Consider the following 27443-nt stretch of genomic DNA (forward strand, 5'->3'; position numbering starts at 1 on the left):
GCTGCAGAAGCGTTGGTTTCACAAGAGCCGAGTGGAGGAATTTGCACTTAACGACACGGCTGGGTGCAATACATCCCCCCCCCCCGACAGAATAACGACTTCCAGGGAGTTACACCCTTCTCTGGATACGGTACGTTGGGCTGCTGAGTCTCGAGAGGAGGCACCGGTTCAGGATCCCTGCACAACAGACACAATCCAACACGGAGTCACCAGCAGTTCTCCAGTGGATTCCCAAGGTGCCAGACCTAACCCTGCCATAATCCCAGTGCACAGCACCCCTGCCTTGGTGGTACCCAGACACCCCCCCTGCCCCTAGTTTGAGCTCAGCAGCACTCAGGGCTGATTTTACAGACTATAACGCTGCAGGGGGGGCCAGGACATCTTCCACCCGCACCTCGTGTGCACCTGCATCTGGGCTTTGGCTTCATACGGGACACGAGGATAAGCAGCAGCCTAGAACTTGTGCTTTTTCATGGCCTTTTTTAAAGAGTCTGGCCCCAGCTGACGCTCAGCCTGGCTGGACGCTGCGTGAATCGAGGAGAGCTTCCTGCAGGACGGCGGTGGAAGAGGAGCTGCAGATTCCTTACGTTTGTGACTCGTCGCACGACTTGTAGACCTTCTTGCGCTCAACCAAGACTGTCAGCGGGCCAGCTGTCTTCGCTGTAGGTCTAGGTGGAGTTCTAGGTTGTGATTTGAGGATAGAAAATGCATAAGGGACACGAAGAGGCTTAAGAGCTGGGTCTCACACTCCGCTGCTGCCTGACCCAGGCCCTGGGGAGAGGGGCAGGCAGGACGGCGCTCCATGAAGCTGTCTGAGCCGCTGTCTCAGCTTGCATCTGCCTCTGCCCCACCTCGGAGAGAGTCCTGCTGGGATGTGCAGCAGCTTGACTCGGGTCCTCCCTCTCAGTTCTTGGGAACTGGTGTGAGCGTGGCCTCCCTCGGGAGAGATGACTCACCCAGGCACGGCTCCGGTCAGCCCCCATCAGTGAGCAATGCAACACCGGCACTGGCCAAGACGCCGGGCTACGAAATTCACTGCCACAATTTTAAGGATCCGGACCCAGCTCCAGCCTCGTGGGTCGCAGCCACAGAAGAGAAGTGCGAGAGGGCGGTAGTTGAAGACACGAGAAAATTTGCTCAACTTTCTCCCATATTCCCAAATCCCACCCTCCTCCCCCCCACGTTACAGCGACGGAGACGCAAACCAAACACACCTTTCTTGGAGCTGATCTCTATTTCAAAAGAAGGCTGCTCCTGTAGGAATAAAATATGAACACTGGCGCGGGGTGGTAAACAAGTCCCTAGAAATTTTTTGCCACCCAGTTACTTCCTTCCCTTCTTAAATACCCCGAAACAAGTATTACTACAGAAGCTCCAGCCCCGTACAGTTGTGAGAACACTTCATGCAAAAAAAAGAACAAAAAAAAAAAAAAAAAAAAGAACTCCCCACCCCCAAACCAGAAAAGCCCTTCCCTGGCTATGCAAGTCTGGAAATCCCGATGTTTCCTCATCGCCCCTGGGAGAGGGAAGGGCTTTGCCTAGACACAATCCAGAAGGGAGTCACCAGCAGTTCTCCAGCTGATTCCCAAGGTGCCAGACCTAACCCTGCCCTGACTCGCAGGCAGCGCCTGGAAGCTGCGGGTTCCTCTCGTGGTCACCAGGTGAGGGAAGGGAGAGGCAGACCCTGAGGAGCCACCACTGCCCTGTCACAGGTCTGCTGAGGTCCGGCTGGGCGCGGAGAGGGTTTCTGCAGACCTGTGTTTCTGCAGACCGGAGCTTCTGCACACCCGTGAAACATTCCCAGGATTACGGCTGTCTTTGCCTAATTTATAGCGGCAAAGAGGGCAAAAAACCAACAACGAAATCCAAATCCATCAACACTCCTGTAAGGTTACTAACTACTTCTACACAGACACTGCTTCGTCATTCGGCACAAGGCTAAGCATGCTCCTAGGTAACTACGGGGGCACAGCAGGTGCCCGGGGGGGGGGGGGACACACAACTTTCCAGGTTTCTGTGGTGCCTCCCCCAGGCCTTGCTCGGTTCCTATTACTAGACAACATCTACAATAACTCACAAACTTGCCCACAGGCCCCGCAGGGCACCGGTCCCAGCACGCTCCGAACGCCTCCTGCTCTCGTTTAATCCGGCCAAGCGTGGCAAGCTGGGACCCGTACCCTTCAGAAGGAATACTGCTCGGCTGACACGGAGCGGGACATCTCTGCGGACTGTTTCCCAATTTAAAAAAAAAAAAGAAGGAAAAAAAGAAACCAAGAGCAACTGCTACTTGCTCCATTTAATTTCAATTAACTGCAGCCCTTAGAGGCCAGGAGAGATGCCAATCTAGCAGTTTGCTGGCCACCCCCTCGGGGACGTCCCATTTCTCAAATGCCCCTTTCCCAACCAAGCCTCTACTCTTCTCAGCTTAAAGTTTTCAGAAGTCATTAAATCCCACTGTGTTAAACTAATAAGAGCTTTAAAACCTGCAGTTCTTTTTCCTCTGGAGGATGCGACTGAACAGTGGAAAGGAGATATGGGCAGGCAAGCACCCTCCTCTGCAGTGGGGACTCTGCTACTTCTGGAAGCTCCTGACAGTGACCAGCGTTACTGGATCCTGTTAGAAAAACACGATGTAGTTAGGGCTGGGGAAGAGGAAAGGGAGCAAGTGTCGTCCTAGGTGTGCTAGAACTTCTCCTCCCTCCCTAGGTGGGGAAACAGGCAGCTTATTTGCAAAAGGCAAGTGGTTTCCTAAAAAGCTACTGAAAAAACACGAAGGCTGCTCAGCCCCTTCCCTTAGAAAACTGTAAAAAGGTTGGAGACACAGTGTGGCAGCAGGAGGCTGGGAAGGCAGCACGGGGACAGCTGCCATCTCTGGACCATGCCACCTCCATGGCAGGGTCCAGAGAGGTCTGGCTGTGGCTTGTAGATGCTCCCTATAGAGGATTCAGGAGCTCAGGTGCTCTCTGCCCCCTGTCCGGGTGTTCCTCGGGCAGTAAGTGGCTGCGGCTGGTCTCCACGCCGTCCAGGCAGCTGCTGGTACGTTGGCATATCCTGCCCAAACAGACCTCGAGGCTGTTCCGTGACCGTAATTGCTGTCAGCGACCAGTCCCAGCTCGGGCTCCCCTCCTCCGGAGATGTCTCCTCTGAGCCTGCTGCTGCTCAGTTGCTCTCTACCAGCTTGGCTAGTCCCTGCCGGATCTCGCTGAGCTCAAATATCTTCACATCCATTATCTCTGCCACCTTGGTGACCTCATTCTGGATCTTCTCCCTCTCGGCCAGGGTCTCTGCCAGCGTCTGCTCGGCCAGGTGAAGGCGCCGCTCCAGCTCGGCGTTGCGTGCCTCCAGCTCCTGCCGAAGGACACGAGCACAGTGAGGTGGCTGCCCCAGCACTGATAGACGCTGCTCAGGGACCACCACCCTTATCTCCGCAAACCAGCCCTGCGCCAGGCTCCCCACACCCGGCCAGCCCAGGTCTCCATCAGTTCTTTCACCCAGGGACCTCCCTATTTTGAGCGACAGCACCCAGCACGCAGGCGTGAGCACGTGTTCCCCACACCCAGGCATCTGCCCAGCGTTTGCGAAGGTGCTATAAACGCAGATCTCCCCACATCAATCATCTCCAGGTCTGATGGCATTTGATGTTTGGAGATATTATTCTGCCATGAAAGCCAGTGCCTGTGCACGGGGGTGAGCCCCACGGCAGATCCCCCCTTCAGCAGCTCAGAGGGAAACACAGGCAGGCAGTGCCCCCAGAGACCGCACGACAGATCGTGCCTCCATCTGCGTCCTTGCCCGGAGGTGCAGAGCAGCTTGCATCCCTCCTGCCAGCCAGACGGAGTCACAGCTCTGCTCCCCAGCCACCCAGCAAGCCAAGCGGGACCTCCGAGAGATGGAGAGTCACAGGACACGGGTCCCGCTCCAGTCCCATGGCAGGGGCTACTGCAAGCGCTGGAGGAGAGTACGTGAAGGCTGGGTTTGCTACTGCCTGCTGATCGTGCCTTGTGTCGTATCTCCAAGATACAGGGAGGGTGGAAGGCGGCAGAGACACAGACAAGGACCTGTTCCCATCACCCGGAGGCAGAGATAGGCACGGCAGCTCTGCGGCATTTGCTCTTTGGCTCAAAGGAGAAACGATGACGGATCCCTCTACTCCGAGTGCAGAGGTGTCCCAGATCTGCCATCCTCACCTGCAGCTTCTGCAGCGTCTCCTCGCGCTCGCCCTCTGTTTCCCATCGGCCACACTTCTGGCTCTTCAGCATCTGAATCTCCTAAAAAAACAAGGAGGAAGAGCATCACATCAGATCCACCCCACTCCCGGTGGGGCCAGCTCCCGCCATGTGCCCCAACCAAGGCCCCGTCCCCCACTGCAAGGATCACAAAACCACACTCGGCTCCAAAGTTTTCATACCTCCCTTTCCAATCTTTTACTTCTGTTGTACCTGCTGCCTCCCTCTAAGCTCTTAGTCCCTAATCAAGATCCCCAGCAAGGTTTGGTGGCCTCTGCACCCTGCTGCATCCTTGCTCAAGATCCCAGGCTCTTGGGGCCAGGGTTTTTGCTGGGCTGAAAGCCTCTGCACACCTTTTCCCCAGTGTTTTTCCGGCGAGAGATCTCTTCTCATTAAGGATAAGGAACCCCAAAACACCTCCCCTCCCCAAACCCTCCTTTGTGGCTCCCACCCTCAGGGCTCTGTCCCCCCACCCTGCCAAAGCACGGCCACCAGAGAGCCTGCAGATGTGCAAATCAGAGAGATTCTCTCCATATCTCCCTTCCTTTGTAATTAAAACTCTGCTTTAAATCATTTATTTAAATGCAGTCAAAGAGAGAAGCAATTCCTACACTAGAGGGGAACTGCAGCTGCAGATGGCTGAGAGGGGAAGGGATAAGACACAGCCCTGTCGTTTGCGCCGGGGCTGAGATTCTCCACTCAAGGCTATTTGCTCAGGAAACTCCCAGCACTTCACTCTCACTCAGATTTGCTTCTCTGGGGAGGGAAAGCACGGAGGGGGCTGCGCTGGTTTACACAGGCTCCCGCCTTACACAGGCGGCACGTGCAACAGCAACAGTCTGATCTCGTACAGGCTGTAATGACAGAGAGGGTGGTGGCGACTGACAGGCCACCCAGCTTCAGGCTTTGCTCTGCTTCGTGGGGTGTTACCTCGTCTTTAGCCTTGATCAGTAGTTCCAGCTCCTCCAGGGTTTGGTTCAGCTCTTCCTTGCTGTTCTCGCTGGAGGAATCGTGAGCCCCCTGTGACTCCAGTTCCGCTACCTACACGGAGGCAAGCACAGGGAAGGCGAGCTCAGAGACAGAGGAACGTCCTGACGCCTTATCACCCACAGCCATTCCCTGTCTTGTTTTGGCTTCCTCGCAAACCCAACCAGGCTTTACACCAGGATAGCAGCTCCCACCCTGGGGCTGCGAGGAAAAAAATTCCCTCCTCCTGCTCTGCCTAGATCACACACAGAAACACGCTGCAGTGAAACCCGGTCCAAAGACTCTGTCTCTGCTTTCTCCTGCAGTTTGGCACTTCCATTGAAGCTCAAGCGGCTGACATCAAGCACACGAGCCTACAACCCGAAGCGATGGCAAGATCCAGCTCCCTTCACATCCCTGGGCAGAGATCAGCGAGGGAGTTACTGCAGCTCAACCACAGCGGAGCTGGGAGGAAGGGTTTGCCCAAGCGTCCTCCCCCTTCCTGAAAAATTCAGCCCAGTGGCTTAGATTATTCATGAAGAGGATTCATTTTTAAAAGGCTCATCAGAAGGTCTGCAGCAGAGCTACTGCTGGGGCCCAAGCTCTCGCAGGGCCTCCGCTGAGCTCTGCAAGTGATGAGTACCCCCACGGAGATGGGGCTCAGACCCCCGGAGTGACACTTTCCCACTAGCTGGATTTGGAATCTGCCAGGCTCCATGTGAACAGCGGTTCCGAGCCATCAGGCTTATGGGGTCACGGCCAGAATCAACCAGCTCCGGTGCCAAAATGTTCCAATTTAGGGACACTAATCTAGACGTTTCGCTGAGTTAGTTTCTCCTGTGATTCTGCAAAGGCCCCAGGGGTTGCCCTTCACCCAAGGCTCACGAAATCCTCGCCCCAACCTCCTGGCTGTGAGAACAGCCACCAGACAGCTGAGTACACACAGAGCCACGGCAGGGGAACAGCAGCCCGATCCCCTCAACCCCAAACCCACACATAAACACAAGCCCAACCAAGATCTCCGCTATTCCGAGGGCAGGCTCCTGCTGCAGAGGAGAAAATTTGTTCTGTGCAGCTCTTTTCCTGTCTGACTCCAGCCCGGAGAATTAGCAACGGGCATGGCGAGTCCTGGGGGACGGCTGCTTGCTGCACAGACTGGCCACACAACAGCCTTCAAGTGGAAACAGCTGTTAATTGCTATAAATCCCTGCTGTCTTTCCAATGAGCTATCTCGAAGCGAAATGGCTTTATGCCGCCTTCTCCAGGGCTCCAGAGTCCTTTCCCAGCCAAACCCCAAGTGTCCTAAAACCCCTTCCCCAAGTCCTCCCCAGCTCTTCCCTCCCAACAGACCCAACCGTGTGACTGTCACTCCTCTGCCCAGATGCACACGGTTGATCTGTGGCTTCTCTGACACTACGTGGGTCAAAAGATCCTATTATTCCAACCGAACAAGGGCTTGTTTGTACTGCGCCGCCCGGGTTTCATCATGTTGCAGCTTGGATTGGAGCTAATTATAGCAGATAGAGCAATCCTCATCCTTCCTGTCAGCAGGCAGAAGATTGCCCTGATGCCTAGCTCGGGGAGGGGGGGTGCACAAGCCATACTCAGTATTGTTGGCAGCTGGAAATTACCCCCAGAAAACCTGAAGGGAAGCTGGTGTTCTTTGACTTTGTACTCTGGTTTCCTCCCTTTATCCACAGGGACTCAGCACACCCCCAACTCCCTCTGCAGAAAACAGGAGCTCTTGCGAGCGCTCCCTCGTTACGTGGCCTTATTCCTTGACATGTTTTCCCTGCCAGGCTCACGCAGCATCCTGGATTTCCATCCCATCTCCTGCTGACGCCCGTGGAAACCGATGGGAGAATGGGGTCAAGGGCACCATCTGGCTCTGGGACGGGGCTTCCTCTTGACCTGCTCCGCGATGGCCCTCCCGTGCTCACCCGCTGCCGCAGCGACTCCGTCTCCTCCTGATAAGCAGTCAGCTGCTTCTTCCACTGGTCCACGTTGGCGTTGGCTTCGTGGAGAGCAGCCACCAGCTTGTTGTTGTTGTCCTGGAGGCTGAAGAACTCGGCCTCCCACTGGACCTCGCTCACCGAACTGTGAGAGACAACAAGGGAAGCGTTTGCAAGAGCATACGAGAGTCTCAGCATGAAGGTTTCTTCCCCCAGTGCTGACATGTACTGAAATAATGCTCTTGGAAGTGCTGAGCAGCTTCCTGCTCCTCCACAGTTTTCTGTTTGGCTTTCATATCTCTTCTCAAATTTAAATGCTGCTTCTTCCAGACGTGAATCTGCATCTCTCTCCTTTATCCCTGCATAATATTTGACTTTGAGGCCATGTGTGCTTGCTTGAAACTGCAGAGAAACCACACTGGAAGATTAATGGGGTGGGGGAGGGTGGGGAAGATACAGCTACTATAAAGGAGCTTTGCAATGTGGGACTGCGGATCCATTTTTAAAAATCTTTGTTAGATCCGAGTTTGCTTTGAATAAAACCCTACCACCCCAGAGCCAGGAGAAAGGTAGGAAAGGACACTTGCTTTTGATTTAAAAATATTCTAAATGTTCAGCTGGGAGCTCGACGGGAGCCCCGGGGCAGAATCCAGCCCCAGAGTCTTTTGAAAAGACAAAGACCGGAAACAGCAGTGACTTTGCTGGAATCATCAGGGGAATTAACACAAACGCAGCCCTGGGCCAGCTGGAAAAGTGTGAACATCTTCTGGTATCACAAACTACTGATCTGTAGATAAGTGGCATCAGCTCATCCCCGGCTGCGGGCACAGAGCAGGCTCCTTCCCACACTGCCTGAACAGCAGATTTCACCTCCGGGCTGGAATAACTTTCCATTGGGAAGAGGGGAAATTGGTACGGTGGAGGGTTTGAGCAGCATTGAACATGAGGCATTACTCAGCTACCTAAAAAGAAATAGCCTTGGCTCAAAAGCATTTGGGATGACAGGGACATGCACCAAATCCTGTCAGAATTCTAGGAGTTTAGGAGTCGGGAGCAGAGAGCACTTGTGGCAGCCTCACCCTTCCGAAAGCATCTTCTTCAGCCGCTCCTTCTCTGTTGTTATCTCAACATCAGCGCTTTGGCTCCGGAACAGTTTATCTTCTCCTGGCCCATTGGAGCTGATGATGGGGCTGGGAAGTACCTGGAGATGAGGAAGAGGTGGTTATAACACAGCAGTGAAGACAGGCCACGTGTGGCCACAAGGTCTCTGCAAACTCATCCACAGCTCGGCTTCACAGGAGTTCTCAGTCCCTGCGCTCCCGTGAGACACTGGTTTTCTGTCTTAACTCTTAGGTAGTGCTTGTCTACATGACAAGGGGTGGCAAAGATCCCCACGGATGTCTCGGCAGCACCCGTCATGGCACAGCGATGACTTCAGGAGCTCTGTAGACACCTCTCTTGGATAGGGAGGTCAGTGCTTCACTCTGCCAGCAGCTGCCCTGCTGCCACGTCCTCCCTTTCCCTGTCTCCGTGCCACGCTGGGGCAGCGATCCCAGCGCACAGACACCCCGAGCAGGTGGGCTCGCAGCTTGTAAGCGCCAGCTATTCCTCCCTCCCGACTCGAGGCAGGGAATTCTCTGGCCCTCAGCTTCCCCCCGGAGAAATGCCAGCGACGTTAGAGCCCATAATTCGGATCCCGCGGCTGTGCACAACGCTCGAGCTGCTCAATCTGCCCCTTTCAGGGTTTTGCCGAATTCTTAATAGGATTTTCTTGCTGGTTCTCAGAACACTGGAAAGACTTAATAAACTCTAAGAACAGACCTGCCAGAACCTGGGTTCAGTCACAAACCCAGCCTCTGTACCTTGAATTAAGATACCAGGTGCCATTGGGACAGTGTTTCTCAGGCTTAAGGGAGGGAAATTCTGCTATTGCTCAGGTGACTGGCACCCACTTCCCAAAGGTGCGGGAGAAGATGGTGACAGCCCCTGCACCGAAGTATACCCCCTCTATGGTTCCATATTCCTGAGTACATCAGAGCTAGCAGAGAAGCACTTCATCCTCCCAGGCTGGAGGGAGCTGACAGCGGAGCAGAGAGGAATATGCAGAAGCCAAAGCAGACTTTGATCCTCCGGCCCCTCCAGAAGACCCTGTCTGCACCATCTCCTCTCACAGCAGAGAAGCAGCTTGGCACTGACAGGGCAAACCGAGCTATAAAAAGACTCTCTGGGATCCTAAGCTGGGGGCTGTGAGACAAGGTGGCTGGCGAGCCCGCTGGAGTTCATAGGTAGCCCTCAAATACCCACGGCAAGAACAGCCACCTGCCTTCGGAGTCGGCTGACATCTATAAATAGAGCCAGACAGGGCAGTGAGATGTATTGAACACCAGCTTCAGGAAGCCTTCCAGAGAGTGACTGAGACCTGCCTCACCTTTAACACAAGGTGGGGAAACTGAGGCAGGGAAAGGGCAGAAATTTCCTGTTCTGGTGCGTTGAGCCCCTGTGAGTCCAACTGAAACTGGTAACAGCCGAAGATGCTCCACACTCTTTTGTTGCTGACATTATCCACAGCAACATACTCTGTGATGGGGCTGCTAAATGGGGTGGGAATTGGCCTAAAAGGTGCTAGAGGACAGGAGAGAGCTGTTATCCTGGGATTTCCCCAGCTCTGGAAATCTGAAGCTTAAGTAAAGTAGTGCAGATGCAGAAAACGAGGGAGCCCTGATTTAATTTCAGGAGACAGATCTGCTCTCTGCTCACTTGCAAACAGAAACACAATCAATTATTCAAGGATAAAACTCATGTTTGAAGCTCTGCTAATGCAGAGACTGCGAATCAGCGGCGAGACAGCGGGAGAAGGGATGATGGGCTGATGGATGTACCAGGCTGGGGAAAGAGAGAAACCAGATCTGCGTGCCCTCATGGCAGGGGACACCGCACGTGTCAGCGCGCTGGGTGCCTGATGGCTGCAGGCAGGGGCCGTGCAGGCTTGTCTGAGCTCTCCCGCCAAGAGCCTGAATGGGAAGAGCGGGTGTGGGTTCCCATCGTGGCAGTTTTAGCGCTGCTGAGTCAGGTAAGAAGAAGGAGCAGAGCCTTAAGCCATTTCCCCGATCTGCATTTAAACCATCACCTTCTGACCTCCTCATCCCTTCTGCTGCAAGTTGCCATCGCAGCAGAGGGGAGATGAACTCATCCTGTTGTGGCACCTGAGGAGTTCTGCCTGGTGTAAACAGGAGAAAGAGGGAGGATCTCTACTCCCAGCCTCCACCTCCTGGCCAGGGGAGCTCTCACGGCTGCAGCCGGACACGGATCTCTGTCCTGGGCAATCATTACTGACCAGTCTTTTACCTAAAACTTTGGTTCTGCTACGAATGCTCTACTCTACTCCCTTCTTCACTTGCCACTCATTAGGATGGGGCTTAGAGTTAGGAGGAACCAAAAGCTAGGCGGATTTTCCCCATTTTTGCACCCCATGAGACATTTCCAGTCTCTGCAGAGCCACCGCCTCCACCTCCCCCTCTTTTCCCTGCAGGCCAAGGTACTGTTCGCACTCCCTCCTCCTCCTCTGCTGCCACTCCATCTGTACTCAACCCAGAGAACGCACTGTCCTCCATCCTACGGCTCCTCTCCTGCTGCCAGGAGCTCTGGGAAACGCAGAGTCACCTCTGGAGGGAACTATTTGGGAGGGCAACTTCACCGTCAGCACTCAACAGCTTCACCGTGGGAAAAGCAGGTAGAGTTCTCCACAGCTCCTCCTCTCCCCTCCGTCCCACCGCTGCTGGAGTTGGTTTAGCTACACGGGGAGAAAGGTAGCGACTGCAAGTGCAACGCACGCGAGAATGATCTGTGATGGGCTTAAACTTTCTGGCTTGGTCTCCTGGGGGAATGAAAATGGAACGACTGGCTGTCACACATACAGCTCTACTGCAGGGGAGAGTTCCCAAGGGGGGTGTGTGATTTCTACTCTCACAGCACAGCTTCTCTTCCACACTGGAAATATGACAGAAAAAGAAGTCGTCGGGCCAGGACTAAGAAATCCAGCTCTAAGAAATCACTTTGTCATTCCACGGACAGCACCATCAGCTATCAGAGACACTCGGAGAAGAACCCCCTGCAGCACCACAAAAGGAAGAAAAACGGTTGGAAATGGCATGCGTCTTTCTTCTTATGGTCTTCGACTAGGGGACATGCACTCCCACCTGCTGCTGGCTTGTTATTGTCACACTGAGACCAGGGAGAGCCAACAGCTCTAAAGAAAAAAAGAAACAAATCAAAAAACACCAAACCAACCACCACAACAAAAAACCCCACTCCTCCAGCTTCGCTTTAGAAGACATCCAATGGTTTCGATAGTTTAACGGGCAAAGAGGGAGGAGTGTGAACCTTCCCAGGAGCTCCACTTAAGCACTAATTAGTTCATCTACTTCATGTGTTTCAGTAGAGTGACTTCAGGGCCACAGGTGTCATCAAAATGTGATTTTGTGAGCTCCAACCTCAGTGTCTGGCAAGAAGAGAAAGCTCTCAGGGGGGAGAAGGGGGTGAAAGCAAGAAGTTATAGAGATGAGCACAGAGACCGTTTTCCCTCGCTGTCACTGCTCTGCAGTGAGCTTTACCCTTTCCAAGCGTTACCTGGTGAGATGTGATGTTCAGGGCAGGATTGGTCAGCTCAGTTTTATCCTGGGACTTCTCCCTCGCCAAACGGGCGGCTTCTTTCACTTCCTGGAACTTCTCTGCAAACTAGAGGGGAGTGGAAAAGTCACTCCGGTGCCACGCCAAAATGCAGAACAAACTAGAATCGACGCCTGGGTTACTCTTCCCTTTGCAACTTCATTAACGTGCTTTTTAATTTCTCTTCAACTAACAATAAAATTCAGGGAATGGCCCCTTCCTGCCACTGCCCACAATTCTGGCACCGAGGGCTGCGGGGTTAGCTAAACAGCAGTGACAGAAATTGAGCCCGAAGTCTTATTTTAATTTGTGATGCCCAAAACACTCTGCAAATATTACTCTACAACTCTTCCCAGCACCTTTGCATCTCATGTTAGATTTTAGCAGAGGCCGACGCAGGTTTCTGCCAGCACCTGCAGCGTTACCTGGGAGAGATGTTGCTCGGAAGCGAAGCCCAGGCCGTACACCGTGTTGGCTCTGCTGTCTGCCCATTGCCCGAACTTCTGGGATGTCTTTGTGAAGGTCATGTTGGGGGTAATAGTGCTGTTGATAATTGCCTGCAGAGAGAGGGAACAGTGAGAGGCAGAGAAAACTCCAGCCCGCTGCCCCAGGGGGATTGATAGCCCTGTGTACTCTAGGAACTAGGGATAGATTAAAAGTCAGAGCTTTCCACAAGACAACAGTTCTGGTGACCAGAAGTCTTTCTAGTCTGGCTACGTGACCTCAACGAATCTCAATCATCTTGTCTACTGAAAAAGAAAAAAAAAAAAAAAAGCCTCAGTATCATCAGCTTCCTCCATTGCTGGAAAAGAAGGTAAGAGACAGCACGTCTCTGGGGACTTAACAACTTTCAACCTTCTCCATTTTCATGGCAAGTAAGAAAAAAAAAAAGAAAAGAAAAAAAAGGTTTAAACAGCAGTCAGGACTAGCTATTACGAAACACCCTCTGCTGGGTAGGGCAGCAGCAAAATAAATTTCCTGGGAAGACGGATGAATCTCTGCCATTGGAGCTCTTCAAGAACAAGTCAGGAAAATACCTATCAAGAACAGTTTAGGGAGAGTTAATTGTGTTTTGTGGAAGTGACTGTACCTCTGAGACTCCCTCAGCCTCTGTCTGTCATTTCATTCTGTCTACAGGGGCTGGTTTTAGCACAGGAAAAAGGCTCTCAGAAAAAGCTTGTGGTTTGCAGGCTCGGTGGGGCAGGGGGTGAGAAGAGAGTGGGGCGGGGAGGGATGGGCCATAGGGCACATTTTTCATCAGCACAGATTCTAGTGTCTAACACTAAATACACTTGAGCAGGGAGGCAGCGTTTTACCCTCCATCCCCTGCAGTGAAGATGCTGGGGTGCTCGTGCTGAGAACTGACCAACTCAACACCAAGAAAAAAAATAAAAATAAAAAAATCAACACCAGAACAGACTCCGGCTGGAGAAAAAACCCGCTGTCGATCTGCGTGATGCTGTCAGCAAATGAAATGCCCCCCCCCCTTACCTTGGTGCCCCCCACGCTGATGATCCGGTACACGTTGCGTGTGGCATCGTAGAAGTAGGAGACGGTCAAGGCGTGCTTGCTGGCAGGGATCCAGTTCCGTTTGGTGGCGGGGTCGATCTGGAAAACATGGGCCCTGGTGCTGAAGATTGGCTGCTCCCTGCAAGAGAAAGGAACGGGGCTGTCAGGGCAGAGGGGAAGCTGAGAAACTGGGGGGGGGGGGGGGGGAAATGCAACGATTTCCTGGCGCTCACGTTGCATTCTGCACCGCCAGCAGCACTTCTGCTATTCGCCTCCTCCCCGGGGATTGAAGACAGGAGGTGCTGAGCGCTGCAGCCCCCAAGGATGCAGCATCTCTCCAGCAGCCCTTCACCGAGCCTCTGTGCAGGGAGCAGCAGCTCCCCGCTGCCGGGGCTGGTATCATCTACTGCCCCTTCTTATTAGGGGAGTCATGACCCGAGCTCTCCATCATTCCTGTGAGTTGCTTTTCCAAGACCTCTGTGCTCTCCACATCCTTGGCACTCTTCTAAAGCCCATTTTAGAAGCTGGGGGACCACTGGATGATGCTCCCTCAAAATAAAAGCCCACGGCTGTTTACGCCTCCTGTTTGCCCACCATCCAGGCAGCACGAAGATGGCAGCTTTCACTGCACACTTCTGACCTTGGTCTTTGAAAATACCCTTGGCACAATAACTTTAGCTACCAAGGGTGTTTTAACTACAGGTAGAGGTTTTTACCTTCCTCTAAAGCTTCTCTGTCCTCCTCTGCAGTCTTCAGATATTTCTGAAGACCACAGCCTGGTCGTTCCAGCAATAACAGACTATGCCCTCAGGTTAGGAGATCTTACATGAACGTTCAACCAAGGACGGGCATGCAGCTTGCAAGCAGAAGCACAAACAGGACACCACAGTCTCATGTTTGGGACACACCAGGTGGCCCTACACAGCAGAGCCAGTGTGGCAGAGCCAACGATCAGGGGTTATATTATTTTTAGCCTGACTTGAAGCTTTCTTTCACCACCCCTCAGCGGTCAGTCCATGGTGACTTCACCAGGCATACGATTTCTCTGGCTGCTGTATTATTTGGTATTTCATAAGATATCTCGGAGCTGGAGCTCTAGGGAAAAGGATGGAACGGAGGATGTGTTTGGGATGTGAGCACAAAAAGCGCCTTCCCCTCAGTACAGCTCTTCCTCCCTTGACTCACGCTTGGGAAGCGCATCCTGCGGCGAGAGGTCACATCCCAGGATTAAAAGCAAGTCACTTAACAATGAATTAAAGGAAACACTTCACCACACAATGTGCAGCTGCTGCAAGAAAGCACCGAACCAAGCGCTGCCCGGATTCCGTAACCCGTAGTGTCTGAGCTGAAATAAGGAGTTGAATCTCAGGCTCCAGGATGTAACTCGAGCGTTTCAGGAGGCAGGAAGGAATGTTTCCATGACACGACAGTCCAGGTGCATCAGGGCTTGGGGTCTTTGGTTAAAATCCAAGGCAGAGCCCATTGCCACACTCCTTACCCAAACCTAGTGAAATGTGATGTGATTGGAAACATCCCACAGCCCCAGGAGAGCCGTGAACGAGGCACAGTCACAGCCCTGCCACGTGCCAGCCCCCCAAACCCAGATATTTATGTTTCCTCCCCACTCCGAGTCCTCACAGCTGCAATGAGCAGACCTTCCCATCAATCCAAAGATAAATGCACGCGGCGCTTCCCCAACCCATCACCAAAAGGAAATAAAATACTCCCAGTTCCAAGCCCTGCTCCCAGGTTACAGCCCTCACTCGGATCTCTTGTGACCGCACGAGGGTCTAAACCAGCTCCTTCTCCGCATCCTCTCTGCCTGGTTTTATTCAGTCACGGTCTGTTTTTTGGAATGAGATTCAAATTTTCCAGCCTCCACTAACAGATACTAAATTTTACATGGATCATGGCTTATCCTTCGAGACACGCTATCTACGGAGGAGGGGAAAACCTGATGTTTCTGCACCTCAACCCCCAAGTCCTGGGCTCGTGTCAGAAAGAAGAGAGGAAGGACATTACCTAGTTGTTGACATTTGTTAGTAAGAAGGGGAAGACAGACTAGAGGCCAGTGGAGTTAGTACGCGTCTCTCCTCCCACAGCTCGCTCCTCGGGGCTCCTAGCTGGACTGGGGCTCCTTTCTGGTTTTGCCTCCACAGCGATTCATTTCCTAGCGATGGAAAAGTCAGCTGTTATTTATCACGCAGAGCAGAGACAGAGCGTTCAACCAGGCAGCGTTCAGGGGCTCCGGTCATCCCAAACTCACAAAGCTTGTAATTTGTAATGATTTCTCATCACCGAACAAGTTTTCTTCCCTGTCACGGGAGATAATTGGGTGAGCTGGTGTAACCGGAGCAAATCCCTTTGGCAGCAGGCGCCGGCTGTTGGGAGAGGGCCACAGAGGAGCCTGGAAGGCTCTCGTGTTTCGTGTCACACGCACGTGATGCTGGCTGCATGACGGAAAACCCTCCTCAGAGATCACCCCTCACACGCACGGCGGCTATTCCTGTGCTCGCTGTTCATCGCTGAGGTCAATGGACACCATCCTGCTGACCGCAGCAGGTTTCGGACCGAGCCGTGTCTCACACAGCCCCCTGCCATGGACCCTGACGGAATTCTCCGACGTTCCCGGAGATATCCCTCCTCTGCCTGCAGGGATGGGGCTGCAGCACCCACCATGCCCGCTCCACGGAGCCGGGCACCATCCTGGACCCCACAGCGAGGAGCCCCGGTGGCTGCCCTGCGCTGTCTCCCCACCACACTCGAGACAGCCATGCTATTAATTTGCTTTGTAAATTAGTCTCTCCCGGTAAACGGTCCCCACCCTGCTCTCCCCCGGTATCAACTGAGACCACGCATCTCGAAAAGGGAGAAAAAGGGTAAGAAAGTGAATTTGCATGATGAAGGATGCCTGCAGAAGGGGTGGAGAGCCCCGATCTCACAGCCTTTCTGCCAGGACCGCCTCCAAGCAGGTCAGATAAGGAACCTATACCTGGAAAACCCCATTGCCTTCCCACCGATCACTCCAAGAGGAGGCCACCCAGATGTCAACTGTCCCGTAATACAGCGTCCCTAACCACAAAAACCAGCACTACTTTCATTCCGAGCACCAGGAATGGAAGAAAATGCCACTGGAAGGCCTGGGAGAGAGGGGAAAAGCCTCTTCTTCACAAAAAACCCATCTTCACAGGGTTTATGCTTTCTCCACTCACATGAGGCTGGTTCGGCTGCTCTCTCGCCCGACGCTCAGCCCCTGGGAAGAAAAGCTCTTTTCCTGGTCTCGGGCACACTGAAATAGGCGCCGTTGATGGGGAAGGGTGTTCTATTTTTTGTGCCTTTACATAATCCCCACCGTCTCGACACTCCTCATACGTCTGTTCGTGCCTGACGGTCTTCCCTGGAGCAACAAGACTTCACGCTGCCTGCGAGAGGTCTATCCCTTCCAGTTCCCAGCACGGAAACCTCGCAGATGCTCCGAGCCAGGCCCGTTGCCAGTTACACCAGATGTGCTCCGCTTCCAACACATGGCAAACCGGCACCGACGGTGGCCGGGATCATCAGCAACTTCACCTGCCGGCCCGGTGCCAAGGGGGGAACCCCTGCATCCACCTCCCTCCCAGCGGAGCAGAAGGGAGGGGAGCCATAGAATCATAGAATGGTTAGAGTTGGAAGGGACCTTAAAGATCATCGTGTTCCAACCCCCCTGCCCTGGGCAGGGACACCTCCACTAGAGCAGGTTGCTCCAAGCCCCATCCAGCCTGGCCTTGAACCCCTCCAGGGATGGGGCATCCACAACTTCCCTGGGCAACCTGTTCCAGTGCTTCACCACCCTCACAGGAAAGAATTTCCTCCTAATATCTAATCTAAATCTCCCCTCTTCCAATTTAAGACCATTACCTACCCCTTGTCCTGACCCCTTGACCCACTACACTTCCTGACAAAGAGTCCCTCTCCGGCTCTCCTGTAGGCTCCCTTCAGATATTGGTAGGACGAGGAGGAACAGTTTTCAACTCGAAGAGGGGAGATTGAGCTGAGATGTGGGGAAGGAATTCTTTGCTGTGAGGGTGGCGAGAGCCTGGCCCAGGTTGCCCAGAGAAGCTGTGGCTGCCCCATCCCTGGAGGGGTTCAAGGCCAGGTTGGATGGGGCTTGGAGCGACCTGGTCTGGTGGGAGGTGTCCCTGCCCAGGGCAGGGGGTGGCACTGGGTGGTCTTTAAGGTCCCTTCCAACCCAAACCATTCTATAATTCTATGAAGATACAGAATCTGCGAAATTATCTTTCACATTTCTCCCTTCCTCACTGCAAATGGGAACCGTTGCTGCCAACGTGCACGTCCCTAATAACGGCGACTGGGGATTGCTTTGTCAGGTCGGCACGATATTGCTGTCCCACAACCACCTGAGCACGGTGCCAGCCTGGCACAGGGACAGGGCTTTCTAGGAAGCAGTTGTTTGAGCCCTGCAGGTAACGCTCGGGAGAACTTTGTGCCCCGCTTGGGAACCGCGCAGAGACGTTCACGCTCCTTTTGCGGCGCTTCTGCAGGGAAAAAAGTCTTTTTTTTTTTTTTTTTTTTTCAGTTTGTTTTAAATCCATCAAATGATACAAGTTGTACCCAGCTAGTACAAGAATTTCATTGTGGAGGATACTGGCTGGCCTGGAAACCTGCCTTTCAGCGCTCGCTTACTCGTCTGACAAGGTTAAAGCAAACGCTAGAAAATAAAAGCTCTCCTAGAGCCTCTGTGGTGGAGCACAACAAAAAAAAAAGAAAAACCAGACAGAAAGAGTCGGCAGCAATGCAAACCAGGAGAGAAGAAAAGCAAGAAAGTCTGCAAATCCAGGGGCACATGTCTAAGAAGTCACAAATGGCTTATTAAATGCGTATTAAATAAAAATGAGGGCTCTCCCTCACCCTTTCTGCAATTCCTTCAGCAGCAAAGAGCCACGGCCGGGTTTGGCGCAGCCGAGGGGATTAGCAAGGTGGGGACACAGGGGACACGGGCAGGGCTGAGGGACACCAACGCATGTGCAGAGGAGAGTTCAGAACAGGAGAAGGACAGATGCTGAAAGCCAGAGCCGAGATGCATCAAACTGCAGTTTTGGGCCCCTTACCACAAAAAAGATATTGAGGTGCTGGAGCGGGTCCAGAGAAGGGCAACGGAGCTGGTGAGGGGTCTGGAGAATAAATCTTATGAGGAGCACCTGAGGGAGCTGGGGGTGTTCAGCCTGGAGAAAAGGAGGCTGAGGGGAGACCTTCTCGCTCTCTACAACTCCCTGAAAGGAGGGTGTAGCCAGGGGGGGTCGGTCTCTGCTCCCAAGGAACAGGAGATGGGACAAGAGGAAACGGCCTCAAGTTGCGCCGGGAGAGGTTCAGATTGGATATTAGGAAAAATTTTGACACGGAAAGGGTTATTAAGCCTTGGAATGGGCTGCCCAGGGCAGTGGTTGAGGCACCATCCCTGGAGGGATTTAAAAGACGGGTTGACATAGTGCTTAGAGACAGGGGTTAGTGATGGTTTTTATCAGAGTTAGGTTGATGGTTGGACTAGATGATCTGAAAGGTCCCTTCCAACCTGGACAATTCTATGATCAGTGGAGTCACATCTGAGGAGCACCCGTCTGCATTCTGCTTGCTTCTGGCCAAGCTGCTGACCTCCTGTTTCCAAAAACACTACAAAGCAGTTAAAAATAGTCCTGAAAGTGCCCAGGATTCAAACCGGTGTGTTCTCTCTCCCGCTACAGCCCGCTTTTCCCCCTGTGTTTTAAGTGTATATGTTTTAAGTGGATACACCACGCATCCCTAAACCCTGACACTTCTTTTCCTGCTCCCAGCTGGGAGTCCCCACAACAATACAGACATAGCAGACATAGAAAAGGGCATGTGTAAATAAAACCACTTACATCCCCCCAGGGCTGTCCTTCGCAGATAATTAAGAAAAAACCAAAGCAAATGACTGAAAGGACAAAGATCTGGCTGAGACACAGCCGTGTTCAGCAAGTGCCTGGTGGCAACTGGAAAGGATCCAGGTCTCATCGCTGCCAGCGCTTGTTCCCAGCCCAGGGGGGAAGGGCAAAATTCAATATCCCACGTCCCGCTGATGGCTTAAAAATGACCTGTCCCCCATGAATGTTCCCTAATGCTCCAGCAGCAGGCTGCCAGCTGCCAGGCGAAGCCATACAGCTAAAAATTAAACGAAGAGGTGGTCTAACGGATCTAGCTGTTCCCTGATGGGTTCTTCACATCACCAAAGCCCCTGGGCTCCAGGACGCTGCCCAACGCAAGACCCAAAAGCCTCCTCTTGTGGCTTCTCCTTCCAGAGAAGTTGGAAGAAGGTCACGGGGCGTTTGGGGAGGGCACACAAATATAGGGTACGGATCAATCGTTTCCGATTTGCTCACTGACTGGAGCCTCTGACTCAGCGGTCATTAAAGCTTCATGTCAAACTGCCTGCTGGTCTCATCTCCACCTTGGTTCTTGTATTATTGCCCTCTCTACAGCATCCAAATTGATTTCTTAATGAATAGCTGCTTATTTCACCATTGCCAGGAGAGCAAATCATTACTTGTCCTCTTAACTTACGGTCTCAGCAGAGCAGCAATGTACCGAGCAAGCCAGAGGGACCTCGCTGGTTTAGGACACAGGGACGCACTGCCAAGACCCTGGAAGAGAAGCCCTGCCCTGTGCCAAGGAGGTACAGATGGCATCAATTCGGTCCCTTGCACCAGTGCCACATTTCGCCTAGCAGGGGGAAGAGCGGCCATAAAAGGTGCCAAAGTCTGGGGAAGATTAAAACCAGCGCTGCCCGCTCCGTTCGGTGTAATCTGAACATGGATGTCATTGGATGCACGGACTGTCCTTGAGTGTCCTGCCTGGAGGTGGGCTCTACCCTCCTCTCCACAGGCACGTGGGCCTCTTCCCAAGTGGGATCTTCCAAAATAACCCGCTGCTGCCGCAGAGAGAGAGCAACAGAAAGGAAAATGAGCCGTGTCCCAGAGAGGGCTCTCCAAAGAGGGACCAGAGCATCTCCACTTTAGGAGACAGCACCAGGAAATACGCTTTGAGCAAGTCACCTTTAATCCCTCCCCTGAGTATGTCTGTAATAGGGGGATTTCACAGAGAAATCTCTAACCCTCACCAGAAAAAATACCCTCAAACCTGCAGATGAGCCTAATAACGGAACAGAAGTAAAAAGGTGAAGACGTTTTTGGTTTAAGCCACGGGAGTCACCGAGCTGGGAACAGGGCACGTTCCCCACCGCATCCTCCAGCCAGGAGGTAACGGCGTACAGTCCTCTGAAGAAACATCTCCCGCTTTAAGGAACAGCCCGGGTTAAAGGAAGGCACAGACAACCTTGGAAAGAGCTGTTCAGCCAAACGTTTCTCTCTGTGTCTGAATTTCAGTGGCACGGTGGCAGCTCCAGCATCTCACTACACGCTCGCTCTCTTCTCTCTTCTCCCCACCCCAACTTGAGCTGCCCGTTGGGGTCCTTACACCGCACCAGCTCCTCAGAGAAACTCCATTTCATTGCTTTTACTTTCTTGGGGTATTTCCAATACAAATAGCACCCCTTTGGGAAAAATCCTTTTTGACAATTACAGGCTCGCTCTCTCTCTCTTCAGCAGGTTCCCAAATCTAAGGGCAACTGCTAAAACGCAGCCCTCCTCCCTCTCCGCCTTTCGAAGAGGTCTGGCAGAGGAAGAAATCAGGGTTTGATTGTTTGCTTCAGATCTTTTATTGCACCCAGCGATGCCCTTTGCTCGACAGCTTCTACGCCGGCTGCGGGGAGGGGTCTCTTTCTGACTGCACAGCTGCATTTGACTTCTGCTTTGTCTTTCTTCTTCTCCAATTTTTTGTGCAATCTGGAAGATTTTTCCCACTGAGAGCCTCTTTATTTTTTTTTCATTCGCAGTAATTCTCGCCTCACAATCCTGCCTGCCTGCGACATGCCCATTTAGTTAACTGAATTACTTATCGCATCCTCCTCACCTGCCCCCACCCTTTGCTGCATGACCGGAGAGAAGAAACCTTGTGTTTGCTGCGAAGAGGGAAGCTTTTAGTCACCGTTCCCCAAATTTATACTAATGTTTCCGTCCCGTTTTCAGTTCCAAAGTGAGGCGTGTGACAAAAGAGCAGGATTCAAACCTAGACACAAGCGTAGAGTTTTAAGAGACATTTGGTGGGTGAGTCCGAGTTCAAAGCACTCCAAGGATACAAATAAGTGAATAGGTCTGAGGTTTAGAATAAAGTCTTTCAGCCACTTAAGGCAGCAGCTGGAATGTCCTGCGCTCAGTCTTCATTAAGGGCATCTGCCTTGGTGCTCCTGGATGGGGTTTGGCCCTTAAGGGCATCTCTAGAAGTCCATGTGCTGTTCTCCAGCCTGCACCTCCTCTCGCCCACTGCAGCTTCTCTTTGCAGGGACATTCATTTACTTGTCAGAGAAAGGAGCCTCTCCGCACTTGGACGCGGAGAGGGTAATCACTTTAAATACCTCGCTCTGCATCTGGGCAGCCTGCGGTTCCCCCCCTTCATTTAAAAACCAAACCAAAAATGCATTGCAAGAAATCGCAAAGTGCCAGATCAGCAGAATCGGTTCTGCGGACCACAGGCACAGCAGTTCTCAGCCACAAGGGCAGGGAAGGGCTTTGGGGGTGCGACGTCCTTGCTGACAGCAGCGGGACACCTTCGGAGCGCAGAGACCTAGGAAGGCATTTTGGCACTGTGCAGCCACAGTGAGCAAGCCCCCCCCCCCCCCAAAAAAAAAAAAAAAAGAGGTCCTCTTCTGCTAAAAGACCCATTGCTAGCCACAGCAGGAGGGAAGGATTTCCCAGTTCTCACTGGGAAAGGGAAGGATTTCCCAATTCCCACTGCAATCTTCCCAAAAGTCCTTTCTCTCCCCGAGGTCTGGTTTCCTGGATGGGTGTTCGCAGGGCAGCTCGTGCCGGGCAGCGAGGGGTACGTGAGAGCGTGTGAGCAGGAGGGATATGTGCCTGAGCTCTGGCTGCCAGCCCACGGCCACGCTGAGTCAGCCGGGCTGCGTCAGGGCTCTCCCGTCTCTGGGGTCACCAGCCCAAGGGCTCGGTGTGAGAAACCCCATAAAACAGCACCGTCCGGGCTAATTTGAGGGAGGGGGTTGGGGAAATGTGTTTCAGCCAGAGCCCAGTATTTCAAAAGGCAGAACTGGAGCACAGAGAGGGCATGAGAACCGATCTCCTCCTCCTCCTCCACTGCTTTGTTTCCTTTTATCTTCCCTCAGCAGCTTGAATTGCTGCTGACTGTGTGTCAGTGCTGTTTGGGGAAGAAGTGTGGGTTAATGAGTCAAACCTCATCTCTTTCCCTTTGCATTTCTCCCCAAACCCTTCCTCTGAGCCAGGGACTGGGTGTAACCCCCCTCCAGAGCCTACGGACTCTTCTGCTTCACCGTAAATGGGTGCAGGGAACACGCTTTGCTATCGCCTACTCAGGATTGGGGCACAAGCCCCCGGGACACCCAACTGCAAAACTGCTGTGGGAACAAAGTTCGGGAGGACGGATTCCCAGCCCTTTGTTCTAACCACCAGGCAGGTTTTCAAGCCCTCTGAGCTGCAGCTTCGCTTTCATCCCGTGCTGCACAATGTCACCTTGGGGAAAACGCAGAGATGCTGCAAGTGTCCAGGTGGGATTGAAGGAGGACACCCTTCCACCCCACAGCCACAAAGGGACGGTGGAGCAGTGCAGCTCCAGCGATGGGAGCTGGCTGGGGGCCGTTTTCCCTTCTGCCTCCCCCAACTCCCAATGGATTTCCCAGCTGGGCTTAGCACAGGAATGAAAAGCAGCTGCCTCACGGCCTGTCTGCAGATAAAGGGCAGCAAAGGAATCCTGGCTGAATATCTGCTCCTGTTGGATCAGCGTGGGGAACAGCGACAAGCATGCAAGGTCAGGCACAGAGAAAGGGGATCAAGGGCATTTAAAGACACAACACAGCTGAGAGAGATTATTTTTTTTTTTCCCTTTTAGAAACCAGTCTCCATCTACAGAGCGCCTTGGCTGCCGAACACTGTGCTACTGGGTGTCTACAACACAATCTGTGCATTCACCTTCCCGGGACAACTGTTACTTCTGCGACTAAGCTCCAGCAGCTCTTTCTTTTGAGACACACAAACCCTCGCTGGAAGTCTGTACAGCAATTAAAGTTAAAAAATCCAGCAGAGCCAGACTGCAGCGAAGTAATTCTTTATACATTCCAGAAAACATGTCCAGTAATAATTAGAACCAGAGAAGCGGAGATACACGCACATTTCAAAACATTCCCTGCCTCCAACACGTTCTGCATCTTCATTACAAGCTACAGGAGCCATGGTCCTTCCAGGCACGGGCGCCTGCTCGGCTTCACCAGAACCAGTCCCTAAGATCTGCTGCTATTTTGGACCTGCCCTTGCCAGAGCTCCAAAAACACAACCAGCAGCCCCTCCGGCAAGGCCAGTTCAAATCGCCTCTTTAGCGGAGGTCAGTGGGATGACAGCAGAGATAAGAGCGGGTGAATTAATTTGCTTGATATATGTGACAAGCAGGTAAACTCTCTACTGCTCGCATTAGAAGCCGGTAAATTTGCATCTACCCGTATTTGTATTTGCCAACGCTATCAGCGGAGGCAGAGAAATGGGAGTAGGTGTCCACCGAAGATGCAGCTCGGACCTAACTAAAGTCACTTCCCTCAGGATCAAGTGTTATTTACAACTGGCCTCTTCAGCGAGGAAGCGCCAGTGCATTAATACCTACAGCGCAGCGGTTACGAAAGAGCCCACGGAGAATTTATCCGGGAAAACCAGAACGTGATGTTACAAAGAAATGTAATACGGAGGGAGGAGACCAGAATCCCTGCTTTAAAAAGAAGTGAACTAAAATCAACTGCCAGAATGTGATGTAAGAGGTGATGTGCTTTTAACGTCTGTGGTATCCAGAGTAACCTACACACTGCTGAAAGCTACTCAATATCCCCATGTGATCAACTTGCAAGTAAAAAGACACTTTATCTTGGAGTTAAGTGGAAATAAGGAATTTTGGGTGGAAACGTCATCCCTGGCTTAATAATAGTTTTGCTACTACGCCCCTATAATCATACAGTGAAATCCAAGCAGACTGAGATGGTGACTCCACCTCAACGTTCTCCATGGGAGCTGGTGACCCTCTGAAGAAATCACAGAGCTGCTGGTGGGACCTGTGGAAGGTCCAACAAGGGTTCATCCTCTAACCCTGGAGAATAAAGAGCTGGTCATAGACTCACAGTCCCAGGCTATCTCCTTCTTAAACCCTTCCTGACAGCTCTAGAAGTTCTACAGTAACTTTGAGGAGCACAGAAATGTTAAGAGGAAAATAGGGACACTTTCCGATTTAACCTGGATCAGCAAATACTCTGCCAACTTCAAAGGATCTACGCCAGATTCACTCTGCTGTCACTTTGGATTCTTCATCTCTTCTGCCTCTTGCGTGTGCCCGTTCAATCATTTTATCTGGACGGTCCAAGAGGAACATTAGCAGAAGGAAAACAAGCCCCTAAGAATGTTATTTATTTCTCTTGCATTGTCAACCCACACGTTTGGAGGGAGTCGATCAGACAGGCTTCCTACAGACCCACTGTGCTTTCAAACAGCCACGAGGAGTTTATTGCCCAAGAAACTCACGGCAACACGTCAGGTCCTTTAAAGTTACACGATTGAGACTTATAACTAGGGCATAAATTAAATACCAGACTAAGCTCCTATTTCCATGCCAAAATCCACCGCCACATCCATGCAGCGTTATTTCACTCTTGGAAAATCTGAGGGGGATCATAAAGTAAGTCATCAGGGATTTTCAATCAGCTATTTATCCATTTAGAAATGCAAACAGGATCCATTTTGCTGAATGCCAAAGTCACAACAGCCAAACAAAATCCCCAGTTTCTAACTTCTGGAAAAGTTTATGAACACGACCCGGCTCCAGTCCTCCCACCCAGCCTCCCAGTTTGGATTTCATACAACATATAGCTCACTAGAGGCTTCCCTTACATACGAGTTTATTTAAAGAAGTTGCAGAGATTTGCAATTATCTACTTTCTAACCCATAAAACAAAAGGCAAGTCTGAACTTTAAAGCTTGCAACGCGGAAAAAAAAAAAAAAAAAGCAATTTCAAACCTTCATTTCTTTTGCCATTACCTTAAAAATAGCTCAGCGGCCAAGAATAATAAAAGCAATTCAAGAATAATAAACTGCCAGGCTCACCCCATCTCTGCCGGGCGTCAGCTTCTTTCTCTCCCGTCCTTTCTTCAGCTGCCTGGGATTCTCTCCACGTTTTGATTTATTTCTCCCTTCCTCTTTCTTTCTGTCTTTCTCCGGATCCGGATGCTCTTTAAATTTCCTCCGGAATTTCACTTTGAAACCTCGCTAGTTTTGCTGTTGGCTCACAAATCGCTTAGTAAATCCCCGAGGTTGCGGGGCAGGGGCTGCCCGGACACCCCCCCCACACACACACACCCCCGCCGCGGGGTTGCGGTTGCGGGGCTCCCACGCCCAGCTCCAGCCCGGAGCGCTCGGCGGGGGAAACTCGGGCTACCCACCCCCCCCCGCCCCGGTCGCCGCAGTCCCCAGCGGTTCCCCCCTCTCCGGCTCCCAGGATCCCTCCTTCCCTTTCAGCATGGGAGGGGAGCAGCAGGATTAGGTGGTGCTTTTTTCCAAGCCCTTTCAGACAAAGCCGTTCAGCTGCTCCGGCAGCCCCGCAAGTTTGTCCCCGCCGCCCAAGAAGCGCAGCCGCCTTTCGGATGGCGATTTCTTTGTTCTTGGGGTTTTTGGTTGGTTTGTTTTTTTTTTTTTTCCTTCTTCTCCTCTCTCTCTCTCTTCCCTATCCGCTTCCTCCCTCTACCAACTGCCCCATCTCGGTCACATTTCTTCGCTTGCTTCTCCCGACTTTATTCCCGGGGCCGGGGCCGGCTCGGCGGCACCACCTGCCGGGCAGAACCGGGCAGAGCCGCCCCCGGCCCCGGCGGATTGCGGCGAACCCCCGGTACAGCCCCCGCCGAGCTTCCGATGGGCGCTGGGTACCCCCGAACACCCCAAATCCTGTCCTTTTAATCTGGGTTTAGACACCTCCTATCAAAAACAGGGCGCTCTTTGTTGTTCCGTCTCTTCTGAAGTCATTTATACAAGTGGGTAATTAACATAAGCCGGGAATACAATTTTTAGGAGATAGGGAAATGCCCTGGGAAGAAGAGAGGCTGAAAAGGCTTGGGGAAGCTGGGGGGGGGGATAATTAGCAATCAGCCACTCCCAGCGTGTGGCTGTGGCCAGGAGGGCTAACACAGCCCCCAGGTGTGGTAGCCAAGCACGGAGAGGAGAGGAACCCTCTGCCCGGGTCCGTGCCCACACCTCCGGGGCACTGGTCAACTGGGGAGGGCTCAGGGGAGAGAACAAAACACACTCTGTATATTGGAAAAAAATAATAGTGCTTCATCCGCTCATCAAAGAAAGGATACGGTGCGGCTGGATCATAACCATAAAAAAAACTTCCTGCTAGAAAGAAATTTTATATAAAAGTGTTTTTCCCTTCAGCCAGCGCAGGTGTGACGAGCTCCGGGGGCTGGAAGCGGGCGCTGAGCAGGTCGGTCCAGGAATAAGACGTGTTTTTAATCCTTCAGGTGGAGGTGCACCAGCAGCCCGGCCTCGTGAAGGTGACCAGCCCAGGATCGGATCTTTCCTGCTCCTTTTCAGCATTTTATCCAACGGGTTCGCAGGAGGGAGTTTGCAAATGGCAACGGATCCCGGCCCCGATGTGTGTCCACCCCCGAGTTCCCGCATGGAACAAGGACAAGGATGGGGCCTGCCTGATCTAACGTGTTTGTGACGAAAAAGCAAAACAGATCAGCACCAACCGGGCATCAGTTCTACCACCTGCAGTTATCCTGGCCTTTAAATAGGTGAATTGGAAGCTGTGGGCAAGTTTTACAGAGTTTTTAGAGCAGATAATCAGCGTGCAAGCTTCTCATACAAACACACCTGGGGAAGAAAGCCGAAGCTTGGCTTTGGCAGGAAACTATTCATAGAATCATAGAATGGTTCGGGTTGGAAGGGACCCTAAAGATCATCGAGTTCCAACCCCCCTGCCCTGGGCAGGGACACC

At 52.5% G+C, this 27443-nt stretch overlaps 1 protein-coding gene across 4 annotated transcripts; it reads right to left on the reverse strand.

Moving 5' to 3' along the window:
* Positions 1 to 1221: 1221 nt before the first annotated feature.
* Positions 1222 to 26242, reverse strand: HOMER3 (homer scaffold protein 3). 4 transcript variants are annotated; one of them, XM_074163638.1, is made up of 9 exons: positions 25553 to 26242; positions 13301 to 13457; positions 12235 to 12366; positions 11771 to 11878; positions 8224 to 8345; positions 7133 to 7289; positions 5157 to 5267; positions 4188 to 4268; positions 1222 to 3348 (listed from the first exon to the last, which is right to left on the reverse strand). In XM_074163638.1, exons 1-9 carry the CDS (start codon positions 25555 to 25557, stop codon positions 3160 to 3162), a joined length of 1062 nt encoding a protein of 353 aa, XP_074019739.1. In that variant the 5' UTR covers positions 25558 to 26242; the 3' UTR covers positions 1222 to 3159. The 4 variants fall into 4 exon arrangements, with proteins under 4 accessions (XP_074019739.1, XP_074019738.1, XP_074019741.1 ...); XM_074163637.1 differs by lacking the exon at positions 25553 to 26242 and adding an exon at positions 15341 to 15354; XM_074163639.1 differs by lacking the exon at positions 25553 to 26242 and adding an exon at positions 15341 to 15354 and having other exon boundaries at positions 1228 to 3339.
* Between the last annotated feature and the right edge of the window lie 1201 nt (positions 26243 to 27443).

The sequence above is a fragment of the Numenius arquata genome, chromosome 25, assembly GCF_964106895.1.
Source record: "Numenius arquata chromosome 25, bNumArq3.hap1.1, whole genome shotgun sequence".
NCBI lineage: Eukaryota > Metazoa > Chordata > Aves > Charadriiformes > Scolopacidae > Numenius > Numenius arquata.

What these genes read in the sequence shown, in the direction of transcription:
- HOMER3 (XM_074163637.1), bottom strand. An exon ending in TGAACATCACATCTCACCAG is followed by an intron (nt 8,346 to 11,770) that starts GTAACGCTTGGA and finishes CCTCATCTCCAG; the next exon opens with GTACTTCCCAGCCCCATCAT. An exon ending in TGATCAAGGCTAAAGACGAG is followed by an intron (nt 4,269 to 5,156) that starts GTAACACCCCAC and finishes TTGTTTTTTTAG; the next exon opens with GAGATTCAGATGCTGAAGAG.